Raw genomic sequence first — 13,203 nt, 5'->3', positions numbered from 1 at the left:
CTTACAATGCCTGCATCCCATATTAGAGCAACTGTTCGAGTCCCAGATGCTCTGCCTACGATCTAGCTCACTGATACTGTGCCTGGGAAAGCAGTGGAAGATGGCCCAAGTACTTGGGTCCCTGCCACCATGTGGGGGACCCAGATGAAGTACTTGGCTTTGGCCTGACCCTGCCCCAATCATTGCAGCCATTTGGGGAGTGAACCAGTGATTGGACGATAATCTCTCTTTCTTCTTTCTCTGCCTTTTTCTACCTCAACCCTTAGAAAAATTATCCAGGGGGTTGGCATTTGGTGTTGCTGTGGATTCGTTCTAAGAGGAAGAGCACGGTGGGGGCAAGAGGCGTGGAGTCACCACACTGACACTGGGAGTCGGGTGAAAGCGGGCCAGAGGCGAGCAGCCTACAGACTCGTTTATTTCAGTTGGTACATCAGCTTATATAGCCGAGGCAGCCAGTCCGGTCAAGGGGCGGTTTATTTTGCGGTTTATGCCCTAACCAATCACTGCCTGTTGCCAGGCAGGCTCCTTTGCCAAGTGGGTTCCGAAGCCATTCGTGAGTAACTTACGCTCGCTTGCCAGCGCCATGTTGGCATGGCCTCATTCCACCACAATTTGGCACATGGGGTAAGATGCCTCTTGGGATGTCTGCATCCCATATTGGAGTGCCTGGATTCAGGTTCTGTCTCAATTCCAGCTTCCTACTGATGCACATCTTGGGATGCAACAGGTGATGGGTCAGGAAGTTGGGTCCCTACCTAGACTGAGTTCCAGGCTTCAGCCTAGACCAGCCCTGGCTGTTAGGGTCAATTGGAGGATGAATCAAGTGTCCAAGTCCCAGGCTTTTGGGTACTGAATTGTTATACATTAAGTTTATAATTGGAATTAAGCATATTGGAGTGCATAATCATACATACGTAACAGGCCCAATACAATGTAAGTTCATTTTGGTGTTGCCACAGAATAGATAAAAATCTCAATGGTAGGCTAAAACAAGCACTGGGAACATTTAATGACATGTCGCAGGACTTGACACCACTTAGTCATATTTTTGGCTTTTGCATTGCCATTTTTAAGCAGGAGCTGGGGGAAATCTGCAAAAATGTAGTCCATTTCTCTTGGTTCCATTGGTAATAAAACTGAGGATCCACTTTAGTACTTGGGGAACTCAGGACCTTAAACCCCCAACAAAGTAACAGTGCAGTGCAGTTATTCAGGTCATAAGGAACTGGCTCAGCTTCTGCAGCATAGCATGGCTTCTGTGCTTTGTTTTGAAGAAAGGATGCAAACTTGACATCTTTAACGTTATAGCAGAAATGAGTCATTATGGGTTACATTGTGTTCCTCCAGAAGATCAAAATTAACCTCCAGTACCTGGGAATGTGACCTTTGGAAATAGTCTGTGTGGATGTAATTAAGTCAGAATTACAATGGCCTTCACCCAGTGACTTACGGTATCCTTACCGGAGAAAGGAAGTGTGACCACGGACTCAGAGGTGGCCATGAGATGGTGTAGTACAGAGGGCAGTGAGGTGTGCCAGCCGAGGAGCCCCAAGGCTGGCAGCTGGCACAGCCAGTAGCAGGGCACAGGCAACTCTTGAGAGCCTTGAGGCTGATAACTCGATGTCAGATTTCTGGCCTGAGCTGTAAGAAGATAAATGCTTTTTTAAAGACTTTTTTTTTTTTTTTTTGACAGGCAGAGTGGACAGTGAGAAGTGAGAGAGACAGAGAGAAAGGTCTTTCTTTGCCGTTGGTTCACCCTCCAATGGCCGCCGCGGCCGGCGCACTGTGGCCGGCGCACCACACTGATCCGAAAGGAGCCAGGTGCTTCTCCTGGTCTCCCATGGGGTGCAGGGCCCAAGCACTTGGGCCATCCTCCACTGCACTCCCGGGCCATAGCAGAGAGCTGGCCTGGAAGAGGGGCAACCGGGACAGAATCCGGCGCCCCGACCGGGACTAGAACCTGGTGTGCCGGTGCCGCTAGGCGGAGGATTAGCCTGTTGAGCCACGGCACCAGCCTAAAGACTTTATTTGCAAGGCACAGTTACAGAGAGATGGGGAAGGAGAGGGACATCTTCCACCTGCTGGTTCATTCTGTAAGTGGTCTCAACAGCCAAGGCTGGGCCAGGCCAAAGCCAGGAGCCTGGAACTGCATCCAATCTCCCACATGGGTGGCAGAGACCCAAGCACTTGGGCCATCTTCCAGTGCTCTCCCAGGTGCTTTAGCAGGAAGTTGGACTGGAAGTGGGGCAGTTGGGACTGCAGCTGGTGCTCATGAGATTCAGGGAGTGCTTAAGCCTCTGTGCCACATTGCTCACAGCAAGGAGATAAATTTCTGTTGTTTCAAGCTACCCAGTTTATTGTCATTTGTTACAGCAGCCACAGGAAACTAACAAATGCTAATATTGAAAATTGAAACCTAGAAATAAAGCCTCAATAGTTTCCACCTAACTGTATAAAAGTGAAAACGTGTGTAGTAGACAAATCCAACACCAAGACACATATCACCCCCTTATTAAGACCCAAGTTTTTAATTCTGTATCAACTCAATGCTTGTTTCAACGTTACCCTCAGTGGTAGATGCAGGCCCCAATAGAAGTCTCCATGGGCCTCCTTCATGCAGGATGATGGCACAGAATGGTTAAGGCATTGTTTGATGGCCTCCGGCTTCTAGATAGAGCTGTGGGGTTCTCTGCCCATTCCTCCCCTCTAATTAAAGGGGGGGGGGGGGAAGCCTCTAGACAGCGAGCACTGTCTTAGGTAAAGGCAGTAAAGCTAACTTATAAACACAACCTTTTCCCAATGTTCCCTGCAGCGATGGGGAGGGGGTGGTCTGACACGGACAGCCAGGTTTCTGGGAACACAGACGTGGGAGGCAGGGCCGGCAGTTGTCCCTCCGCCTGGGCAACTGTCAATCTCCGCGCGTGCTGGCTTCGCCGGCCCCTCGGCAGCCTCTGCGCCTTCCTTCCCGCTCCCAGGTGGAGCTCGATGGGAGGGTGGAAGCGGGGCTAGCTGAGGGTCTGCAGCTTCAGCGGGTAGTCAAAGGCCGGGTTTCGGTAGGCCACCAGATGCGTGTCCTGTGGCTGCGGGGGCCGTGGCGTCCGGCACCGCCTGCTGCAGAGACACGCGGCCAGCACGAGGCTGCAGGCGAGCAGCAGGCCGCTGGCGGCGCACAGCCCCGCCAGGATGAGCCCCGAGCTGGGCCTGGTGCTGAAGGCGGCGCATGGGCTCCTGAGGCCCGAGGCCCGCGGCCGGCTCAGGCCCGCGCGGTTGGCCGCCAGCACGCACACGCGGTAGGTGGTGGCCGGCGCGAGCCCGTACAGCGGGTGCTCCCGGGCCGTGGCAGGGATGCCCCCCACCACCGACGCGTTCCCCGCCTGGCCCTCCGCGGAGTAGCGGATCTGGTACCCGCGCACCACCGAGTTGGGGGCGCACCAGCGGACGAGCGCCCACGTGTCGGTCGTCTCCGACACCCCCTGCAGCCGCGGAGGGTCTGGGGCGGCGTCTTCTCCGCTGAGGCCGGGGCACCGGCACCGCGAGCGCCTCTGCAGCTCTGCGCATGGGGTCTGCAGGTGCCTGCAGGGGTGGTAATCGCACGCCACGTCGCGGGGAGGTGCCCCCACCTCCGCCGACGTCCCCTCCTCGGCGTCACTGTAGTCGTCCAACAGCAAGACTGGGATCTCGCCCTGGGAAGGGCTCGCGTGGGGAGCCTGGGCGCCTGCCCGCGTCCTCGACTGGGGCTGGGGCGTGCCCAAAGGGTCCCGCCAAGCAGGGACCGGTCCGGGGCGTTGGCTGGCCGGCGGCGTGGACGCAGCTGAACTGCCAGGCTCACGGACAAGGTGTACACCGTGTGCTGCTGCTCCTCGGGGCTCGCTCTCGGCTGTGCTGGCAGCCCTGGGTGGGACGCTGGGTTTGCTGTACCCCTCTGCGCGGCTGGGGGTGCAGGCGGCGGTCCCCTCCCCGACAGCGCTGGGCGGCCCCGCAGCTCCAGTGAGGGGAGCCATCGGGAGCGAGGGCGCCTTGGTGACGCTCCGCTGGCCCCCTGCAGGCTGAGTGGAGCCGGTGGAGAGCCCCCGTATGGATGATGCGTGGGTGGAGCCGTGGAAGGAGGATGCATTTGGAGCAAGAGGGGTGGTGCTTTGGTCGGTCTGGCACACGACGTGCAGCTGTAGGAGGGAGAGAGGGGCCGGGAAGGGGCCACTGGATCCCGCAGCGGGGGCGCACTTGGTATCTGCTGCCCTAAGGGGGCGGGAGAGGAGGGAGAGTCAATAGTTAGACCTTGTCCGGCTTCAGGGATGTGCGAGACATCTTTAGTGCAGGCGTCGCCTCCCGCCAAGCGTGTCAGAACACCTCTGCGGTACCCCTGCTACAGACTCCAGACACCCGAGGCTCCTCCCATCACCACTCCCACGGGGCGGAGAGGAAACGCAAGTTCAGCAAGAGGAACTAACTGTCCGAGACACCAGGGCCTGCGAAGGGCAGAGCCTAACCTGGGCAAGCGCTATGCGTGGCAGCGCCCACTGCGCTACTCGGTTCCCACCTGTCTGCTCCCTGGAGGTGAGCGCCGGCGGCAAGGACGTTCACCCTCACACTCAGAGATGCTTCAGCGTTTCCAGGGTTTCCGGATTTTTTTTTTTTTTCGCATCTACATAATGAGGTATCTTGGGGGATGGGACTCAGGTCTAAACACAAAATTCATCTAAGTGTCTTACGCACCATGGACACATAACCTGCAGGTGATATACAATATTTGACAATAATTTTCTGCATGAAACAGAGTTTTCATGGAGTGGAATTTTCCACTTGTGATGTCGATGCCCAGAAAGTTTCAGACTTCAAGCATTTTTGGAGTTGAGACTCAGAGCAGGGCTGCTCCACCTGCGGTAGCTAACATTTTGAGTTCTCACCATGTGCTAGGTTTATTCTTCACAATTTCCCCTACCGACTAATTTAATCTGCTCTACTACCTTAGGCAGGCACTACTGTTCCCATTTTACAGATGAGAGGGTAGAGGCATAGAGAGGCTAAGAAACTCATCTAAAATCAACAGTAGTAGGTGGTATGAAGCCAGGCTCTGGTTCAAGAAGCTGCCCTGGGAAGCTCTTCATTAATGTCACAGTGAGACCTGACTGCAAAGGGCCTGGGGTGGGCGTGGACCCCGACAGGGCCCCACTGCACAGCCAGGCTTGGGAGGGAGGCAAGAAAAGAACCCCGCAGGACGGAGCTGGCAGCTTGTCTCCCAAAGAGGAGCAGTCAGCTGGTGCCGATGGCTCGAGAGTGCTCAGGACCTGGGGCGTCCAGCAGCCCAGCCCCACCTGGGGAGCGAGCCTGGGTACGGCTCCCCACTGCAGAAACAGCTCTCCTAGCCCACAGCTTCCACAGGAGTTCTTCTCCTTCCTGCCTCACAGGAAGCTGCTGGCCTTGGGCTGAATCGCCCAGGACCAGGAGGCTGGGCTGTATACTGGGTTTTCATGGGAGCCCAGTGGTAACAGTTTTGGAGGAAGATGTTTCCTGCCTCCTCCATCCAGTGGCTGCATGAATTTCAACATCTCTTTGGGTTCCCCTTTCCCTTATCTGTGAAATGGGGCAACAGTAACACCTCCTTTGCAGAGACCAGCTAGCTGTCTTTCCTACTGGGCACCCAGCTAGACAGTATTTCCCAGTCTCCCTGGCAGCTAGGTGTGGCCTTTTCATGGACTGCTGGCCAGTGCATGTAGAAGTGAGGAGTGCCAGCCACTTCCTTGCCTGGTCCATTAAAATCGTCCCAGAGGGCCAGCACTGTGGCATAGTGGGCTAGGCCTCTGCCTGCTGTGCCGGCATCCCATATGTATGCTCATTCCAGTCCCAGCTGCTCCACTTCTGATCCAGCTCACTGCTATGGCCTGGGAAAGCAGTGAAAGATGGTCCAAGTGCTTGGGCCTCTGCACCCATGTGGGAGACCCAAAGGAAACACCTGACTCCTGGCTTTGGATCAGCTCAGCCCCGGCTGGCTGTTGCAGCCATTTGGGGGAGTGAACCAGTGGATGGAAAACTTCTCTCTCTCTGAATCTGCCTCTCTGTAACTCTGCCTTTCAAATAAACAAACAAATAAATATATATTATATATATTTTTAAAAAATCGTCCCAGTTCTACTGCTCCATGGTCCTTGCCCCTTTACTGTGTGACCACGTGGGGGACGGCCGCCCTGCCCAGACACAGTGGCAGGAGTGCGAGCTAAGCAGGGAGAGCTGAAGCTCCTGCAGGCTGGCCCTGGCCCCTCTGCCATTTGCCGTCTTAAGTGTATTACCTGCTGAGGACAGTTCTGTTTGTATCCGTGAGGAGCCACGACAACTCGCAGCTGCAAGTGAGGGGGTTGCCAAAGAGGTTGATGGATAGGAGCTGGGAGGAATTTAGGGTCCAAGGCGGGAAGGAACTCAAGTTGCAGCTGAAACACACACACACAAAATCAATTAAATCAGGCTTTATATTCCCAGAGGCATGGCTGCGTCACAGGAAAACACCATGCTATTAGAGACTAGATGATATTGCTTTGCAGAAAACCCTTAATGACCTTGGACTTATTTATCTTATTTATTTATGGCCATCTGAAATGAAGATACTAATCCAAATCAATCAGTATCATCCTCCAAATCAAACGGGGACCATATGCCCCTGCCTGCTGGTGATATAAAAAAGATTCCTTTGTGATGAAAGTGTTTATGGATGTAAATCTCTACACAAAAGTAGACATTTTACTTACAGACCAGTGACAAGAAATGCAGTCTCAATGACAGCACAACTGAACATACACCGTCGAAGCCAGACTGCAGCGGATGGCATGCAACCCCAGTGCTTTGGAAGATGCCTCATTGGAGAGCTTCAGTTAGCTCTTGCTAGGTAGAAAATATTCCCCAAACCACATAGCTGAAAGCATCAATATTTTTCACATGATCCCGTGGGTTGGCTCCTGCTTTGTGGTTCTTGTGGCCGGGGCCAGCTCAGCTGGGACTGTCAATCTAGGAGGCCTGATGTACTTGGAGCATCAACAAGTGTACCAGGACCCCTCCAAGTGTCCCTCTTCACCCAGGAGGCTAGCCCAGGCTATCACACGGTAGTGTAGGGGTCCCCGACAGCAGGAGAAGGTGAGCTCCAACATTCAAGTCTTCCTGGATTTTGCTTACATCACATGGGGTAATGTCCCACTGACCAAAGCAAGTCACCTGGCCAACCTCAGCTTCAAGAGGTAGAGAAATAAACTCCATGAAATGGGAGAGGAGCTGCAACCACCTGGCAAAGGGATGTGTCTCTAGAGTTGCAGAGTCTACCACGCCTAACAATGGCAGAGCCACTCCTGGCTCTCTCCTTTGTCTCCCCTAGAATCCCAGAATATTTGGTCTCAACTCTCCCCACTCCCAGAATCTACTGGTCTTCCCAGATTTTGCCTCTTTGACAAGTCTTCTGTTATAACTGATCAGAGCAACATGAGGTCCACTTTATGTTCAAGTCTCTTCCCATCAAAGGATGGCTTTCCTCCACCTGCCTGGTAACCTCCCTCCTCTTACTGCTCGGGAGCAGATACTGACGCCTGGGACGAGGAAAGCAGTGCCACCCAGACCTGCTCTATCACTTCTGGTCTGTGGGAAGGTGACAGCTCCATGTCAGCAACACTAGGCATGTGCATATGCCACTAACGTTGGAACTTAAGCCACACCCACACATATGAGCTTTCGAGACATGAACCAACCACGTTCTTCCTGAAGACGCCTCACTGATCCTCCTTTTGGAAGAATAATTCCATCTTTGGTGGAGGCACTGTGTAAAATGGGACTAATACGACCTACCCTGAGATTCTCCAGGGATTTCAACCGATAACAGTACTTTCATCTAACAACATTTGCAAAGCTCTGTTGTGCTTTCATTTCATTATCTCATTGGGTCCTGAAGGAAGGTGGGAAAGGTATTATTATTACCTGTTGACAAATATCAGGCTACAAGACCAGTGCTGTGACACAGCAGGGTAAGCTGCCACCTGCAACAACATCCCATAGCACAGTGCTGATTCGAACCTGAGCTGCTCTGCTTCTTTTTTTTTTTTTTTTTTCCTTTTTGGCAGGCAGAGTGGATAGTGAGAGAGAGAGACAGAGAGAAAGGTCTTCCTTTTGCTGTTGGTTCACCCTCCAATGGCCGCTGCGGCCGGTGCATCTCGCTGATCCGAAGCCAGGAGCCAGGTGCTTCTCCTGGTCTCCCATGCGGGTGCAGGGCCCAAGGACTTGGGCCATCCTCCACTGCCTTCCCAGGCCATAGCAGAGAGCTGGCCTGGAAGAGGGGCAACCGGGATAGAATCCGGCGCCCCAACCAGGACTAGAACCTGGTGTGCTGGCGCTGCAAGGCAGAGGATTAGCCTGTTAAGCCATGGCGCCGGCCTGCTGTGCTTCTGATGCAGCTCCATGCTAATGTGCTTGCATGGCAGTGGATAATGCCCTCAATGGTCCCTGCTACCCATGTGGGAGAACAGGATGGAGATCCTGGCTCCTGGCTTTATCCTGGCCCAGCCCTGGTGGTTGTAGCTATTTGGGGAGTGAACCAGTGGATGGAAGAGTCTCTCTCTCACTCTCTCTGCCTTTCAAATAAATAAATATATAAATAAGTAAATACTTCTTTTAAAAAGATCAGGTTCCAAGTGGGTTGGCCAGCATAAATCTCATAGCTGAACTAAGATTTAATGTTATTTCTATTTCAAATATTTTATACATGGTCAAAGTCACAGAAGAAAAAAGGTGTAAAATAACAGGATGTTTAAAATGGGATTATTTCAGGCTCAAGTTCAACAGAAACTATAAAAGGCTGAGAATAATGCCCGAGGGCCTCCCTGTGCTGAAGGGTGATACTAGACCCCCTGTGCAGAACAAGGGGAGGGGCTGAGAGGCGGGTTTACTGACCCATCACTCATCCTTAAGCTCTATGAGACCAGATCCAAAGGTAGAAGAAACCGGGTACTGAAGACCACTCTGGAGGCTCCATAAAATCCTCGCCCTGACCACAACATGGGCAGAGGGAGATGCTCCCCAGAGCCCAAGGAAGCCACCTCAATCCTTAAGCCAAATGAGGGAAGGGGCTTCAGGACCCCTGATGTCCCTCAGGTCTTGGGGGATACAAGGACGTGGTCTGACTCGCATGTGAGAAAGCCAAGGGCAAGAGGCTACATAGAGCTAGCAGAGAAAACAGAATTGGCTCCAATGGGATTTACAGGAGCACAAAGGTGCCTGCTTCCCATATGTGAATCCCAAAGAAGAGAGGAAGCATTGGGATCGTCTTCATATGAGTCCTTTTCCTGCTAGAAGTTAGGATAGCACTGCTCTTAGGAAAAAGGAGTAAGCATAGGGGCCGGCATTGTGGCACAGTGGGTTCAGCTGCTGCCTGCAACACCAGCATCCATTATCAGAGCGCTGGTTGAAGCTACAGCTGCTCTGCTTCGGATCCAGCTCCCTGTTAATGTGTCTGCGAAAGCATCAAAAGACGGCTCAACTACTTGAGTCCCTGCCACCCACGTGGGAGACCCAGGTGGAGTTCCAGATTCTTGACTTTGGCCTGGCCCAGCCCCAGCTGCTGTGGCCATTTGGGGAATAAACCAGTGGATGGAAGATTCTCTCTCTCTTTCTAGCTCTCACTCTCTCTGTGCTTTTCACATAAATAAATCTTTAGGACAAAAAGAGTGAGTGCAAGAACACATTGGACATCCGCTTGGCCAGAGGGCACCAACCTCAGATCCCAACTGCAAGTAAGAGTTCTCCATCCTCTCAGCCTTCCTCCCGAGATCCTGGACCTGCTCAGACCCTGGAAGGCACTGAACTTGGAGAACACGTGGAGAAGGAGCTGGGTCCAGACAGAGAGAGCCCGGAGGTCCTCATCACCCCTTCCACTGCACACTTACCAGCTCAGCCGAAAAGAAACTTGAAAAGCCCAAACACTGGTGAGGTTAACATTACTGTGGCCTATCTGAGCTGCACAGTGACTAGGCTGGGTGGGTGATCTGGGACCGGCTCAGGATATCACCCAGGGGGTGAGGAAGAACAAAACCCCAGAGAGGACTGGGAAGACCATGGGAGAAAAAGTAAGGTCCAGTAGGCTCTGTAAAATTCAACACAGCGTAGCGGACAACCGCTGCCCATGCGACTGAGATGTGTCTCTGAAACACTCACTTCTGCAGCAGAAGAAGCTGGAGGTGAGGAGTATCTTGAAAGATGGCCGTGTGGACAGAGGTAAGTGCCGGGGAGTCTTGACAATCCAGGTGCTGCAGGCGAGGCGTCATCTTGAAAATGTCCCCCTCCAGGGTCTGCAGCCTGGGCATCCCCCTCAGGTAGAGGGATGTGAGATTCGGCAGGTCTCGCATCCACCCGGACTCCACTGAAACACACAAGACACCTGTCCGCTGCCCAGGAAGGAGCAAGCCCAGGAGGCCAGCACAGCATCGGGGAAGGTCATTGCCGAGAACGGGCACAGCCAGAGGCTCTGGAAACCCCAGAAGTTCAGCTGTCTCAGCTGGAAGGGCCCTTGGGCGAATCAGTCATTCCTCTCTCCCATCTCCCAAAGCCAGAGAGGGAGAGCTCACTGGCCAAGGCCCCACAGGTGGAAAGAGACAGAGCTGAGACTTGAGCCCAGGACACTGTCTCCAAGGCTGCTGCTGCCCCAGCTTCTTAAACTCCACACACAGAGTAAGCTGACCACACCCTGACGGCTTCCAGGGTGGGGGACTTTAAAGGCAAATCAATAAGGAGGGAAGGGGAAGCAAGGCTGGGAGAGGCCCTCAAACCTCATTTTGGAGTCCTGCTAGTAAAGGGAGAATGTGTCCCCTGTGCTCTGTAATTTCTGTTCCTGTTTTCTCTCTGTGTCTGTAGTAGAACAGGTGGTTATAAACACATGAAGGGTATTTTCTGTTTTTAAGTAACAAAACTGAGCCGGGCGCTGTGGGTAGAGGGTTAAGCCTCCTTCTGCAATGCTGGCATCCCATTCATGCTGCTCCACTTCTGATCCAGCTCTCTGCTAATGCCCTGGGAAAGCAGTGCAAGATGGCCTGAGTGCTTGGGCCCCTGCACCCACATGGGAAACCCAGAAGAAGCTCCTGGCTCCTGGATTCAGCCTGGCCCAGCCTGGCTGTTGCTGCCATTTGGGGAGTGAACCAGTAGATGGAAGATCTCTCTCTTTCTGTCTCTGCTTCTTTTTCTGTATTTGTAACTCTCAAATAAATAAATAAAATCTTTTTTTAAAAAGTAACAAAACCAATTTTATGAATCAAAGGACACCAAATATAGGGCATCCGTTGACCTCACCTCTCTCCCTGTGCTGTGTTTGAAATTTTCAACAATCACAGGTCACCTAATGCTAACTGCCTGGTGCCAAGTTCATGCACTAACCAGCCCCAAAGCCAAGGATTCCCGTCTCCATTGTATACACACGTTTCCAGCTATGGCGGGAGCAGTAGAACACAGTGACCCAGAATGCCTGGGTCAGATGTGGAGATTGGAAGAGTTCCCACATCTTAGGCATTAACCTCTGTGTGGCCGTTCAGACACGGCTGGCTTGCTCCGGAAGTGGGGCTGGCGCTATCTGGGGGCTCCACTATGAACTAGGCGGAAGAGGTCATCCCCTGGAAGAGCCCAGCCCTGGCCCGGGCAGCCACGCCCGGAGGGCAGGACACCCGACTCACCGCGCTCCAGGAACGTGCCGCTGAGATCCAAGATCTCCAGCGTGGCCAGCGGCGCGCCGTCCGCCCCCGCGAACGCCTCCTTGGCGATGGCCTCCGCGGCTCCGCGGCCCAGCTCAGTGCACGAGAGGTTGAGGAACCGTAGCTCGGGAAAGCAGGCGAAGGCCCGGGGCTGCAGCGCCGGCAGCGGGTTCCCGGCGAGCGTCAGAGCGCCAAGGCTGCGCAGCGCGGGCCCGGCGCACGGCGGCAGCGCGGCGATGCGGTTGTAGCTGAGGTCCAGCGAGTGCAGCGCGGCGGGCCCGCCGGGGCCCCAGTACAGCGTGGCGATGTGGTTGTGGCGCAGCGTCAGCACCTGCAGCTGCGACAGGTGGCCGAGCTCCGGCGCGCTCAGGGAGCGCAGCAGGTTGTGGCTGCCGTCGAGGCTACGCAACGCGGGTGGCAGGCAGCTGGGTAGGCGCTCCAAGCTGCGATTAGCCAGGGTCAAGGCCGTGGCCCCCGCGGAGGGAATCCCCTCGCAGGGCGAGCTCGTAGCGTTGCTGCCAGCACTACCCCAGGGGAACTGAGTGAGCCGGAAAAGAGGGACCCTGCCCTGGGACGGCTCTGCTCGGCTAGGGCACAGAACCGTGGGCGGCAGCAGCAGAAACAGCAGGACCTGCCACATGGCGCGTGGCTGGGGAGGGAACAGCAGGACAGCCCATTAACCTCAGCCCCAAACGTGCCAGCTCCCCGCTAACTCCGGCCCTCGGAGGAGCACAGGCCCCGGAGGTCCTCTGGAGGCCGCTGGGTGTGACTCTGCCCCATTAGAACTGTCTGGCCCCCGGGGAGTCCTAGGTTGCAAAGCTCTTGTTCCGGGTCCTGTTCCTAGAAGGCTCTCAGGATTGCCTGCCTTCTCCTACACAGCTGTGAGGCTCAGGACCCTGGCGGCAAACATTTCCTGGTGCTATGTGGGATCCAACCAAAGCCAGGGCCCCTGTGGCAGCCCTATTCCCCAAGGGACCCAGGATTGCATGGAGCAGTTGGGAGATCAGGTTGGGGTGGATCAGGCCTGCACAGGCCTGGCATGGCCCTGGCCCTGAGGTCACTGCCTCACCTCATGCCCCCCACCCCCAGAATGCAGACAGGGTGTGTGCCCCTGCACCTTAGCTGCTGACCACCACAGTGCTGAGCAGTCACCCAGGAGCCAGGGGCAGGGCCTCCCTCTTGCTTATCAGGGGCCCAGGCAGTGCGAGGGATCCTGAGACTGGGGCAGCAGGTCACACTCACCGGAGAGGGTCCTGTGGGACCGCGGCGGCCCTGGATGCCCTTTTGCCGTCCTGAGGCTTGGTTTATAGATTCTAGGAAGCGGTGACCGAGGCAGCAGCTTGGAGCTCAACTCCAGAGCTAGGCCTGCTTCCCGCAGCCCCTCCCCCACCCCATCCCTGGGAGGGCCTGAGACACTCCAGGTCCTGCGGCCCCTCCTCCCCTCCTCCTGCACCCTCAATGCCCGTCTCTCTCCTCCCCCTCTGGGGCCTGGCCCTCCCCCGTC

General features: G+C 54.9%; 1 protein-coding gene across 1 annotated transcript; it reads right to left on the bottom strand.

The window, feature by feature from the left end:
- Window positions 1-3,005: 3,005 nt before the first annotated feature.
- On the bottom strand, window positions 3,006-12,339 carry LRRN4 (leucine rich repeat neuronal 4). The gene is made up of 4 exons (XM_062202287.1): window positions 11,682-12,339; window positions 10,177-10,381; window positions 6,285-6,422; window positions 3,006-4,236 (listed from the first exon to the last, which is right to left on the bottom strand). The coding sequence occupies exons 1-4, from the start codon at window positions 12,337-12,339 to the stop codon at window positions 3,006-3,008; spliced, it is 2,232 nt and encodes a 743-aa protein (XP_062058271.1).
- Between the last annotated feature and the right edge of the window lie 864 nt (window positions 12,340-13,203).

The sequence above is a fragment of the Lepus europaeus genome, chromosome 10 (genome assembly GCF_033115175.1).
Source record: "Lepus europaeus isolate LE1 chromosome 10, mLepTim1.pri, whole genome shotgun sequence".
In the NCBI taxonomy this organism is placed as follows: Eukaryota; Metazoa; Chordata; class Mammalia; order Lagomorpha; family Leporidae; genus Lepus; species Lepus europaeus.
Note: the sequence above shows the minus strand (reverse complement) of the source record. Positions and strands in the feature narration are given on the sequence as shown.

Coding starts and splice junctions, on each gene's coding strand:
- LRRN4 (XM_062202287.1), bottom strand. CDS start 12,339: ATGTGGCAGGTCCTGCTGTTTCTGCTGCTGCCGCCCACGGTTCTGTGC. Junction 10,382..11,681: donor CGGCACGTTCCTGGAGCGCG/GTGAGTCGGGTG, acceptor TGTGTGTTTCAG/TGGAGTCCGGGTGGATGCGA. Junction 6,423..10,176: donor CAGCTTCTTCTGCTGCAGAA/GTGAGTGTTTCA, acceptor TGTGTGTTTCAG/CTGCAACTTGAGTTCCTTCC.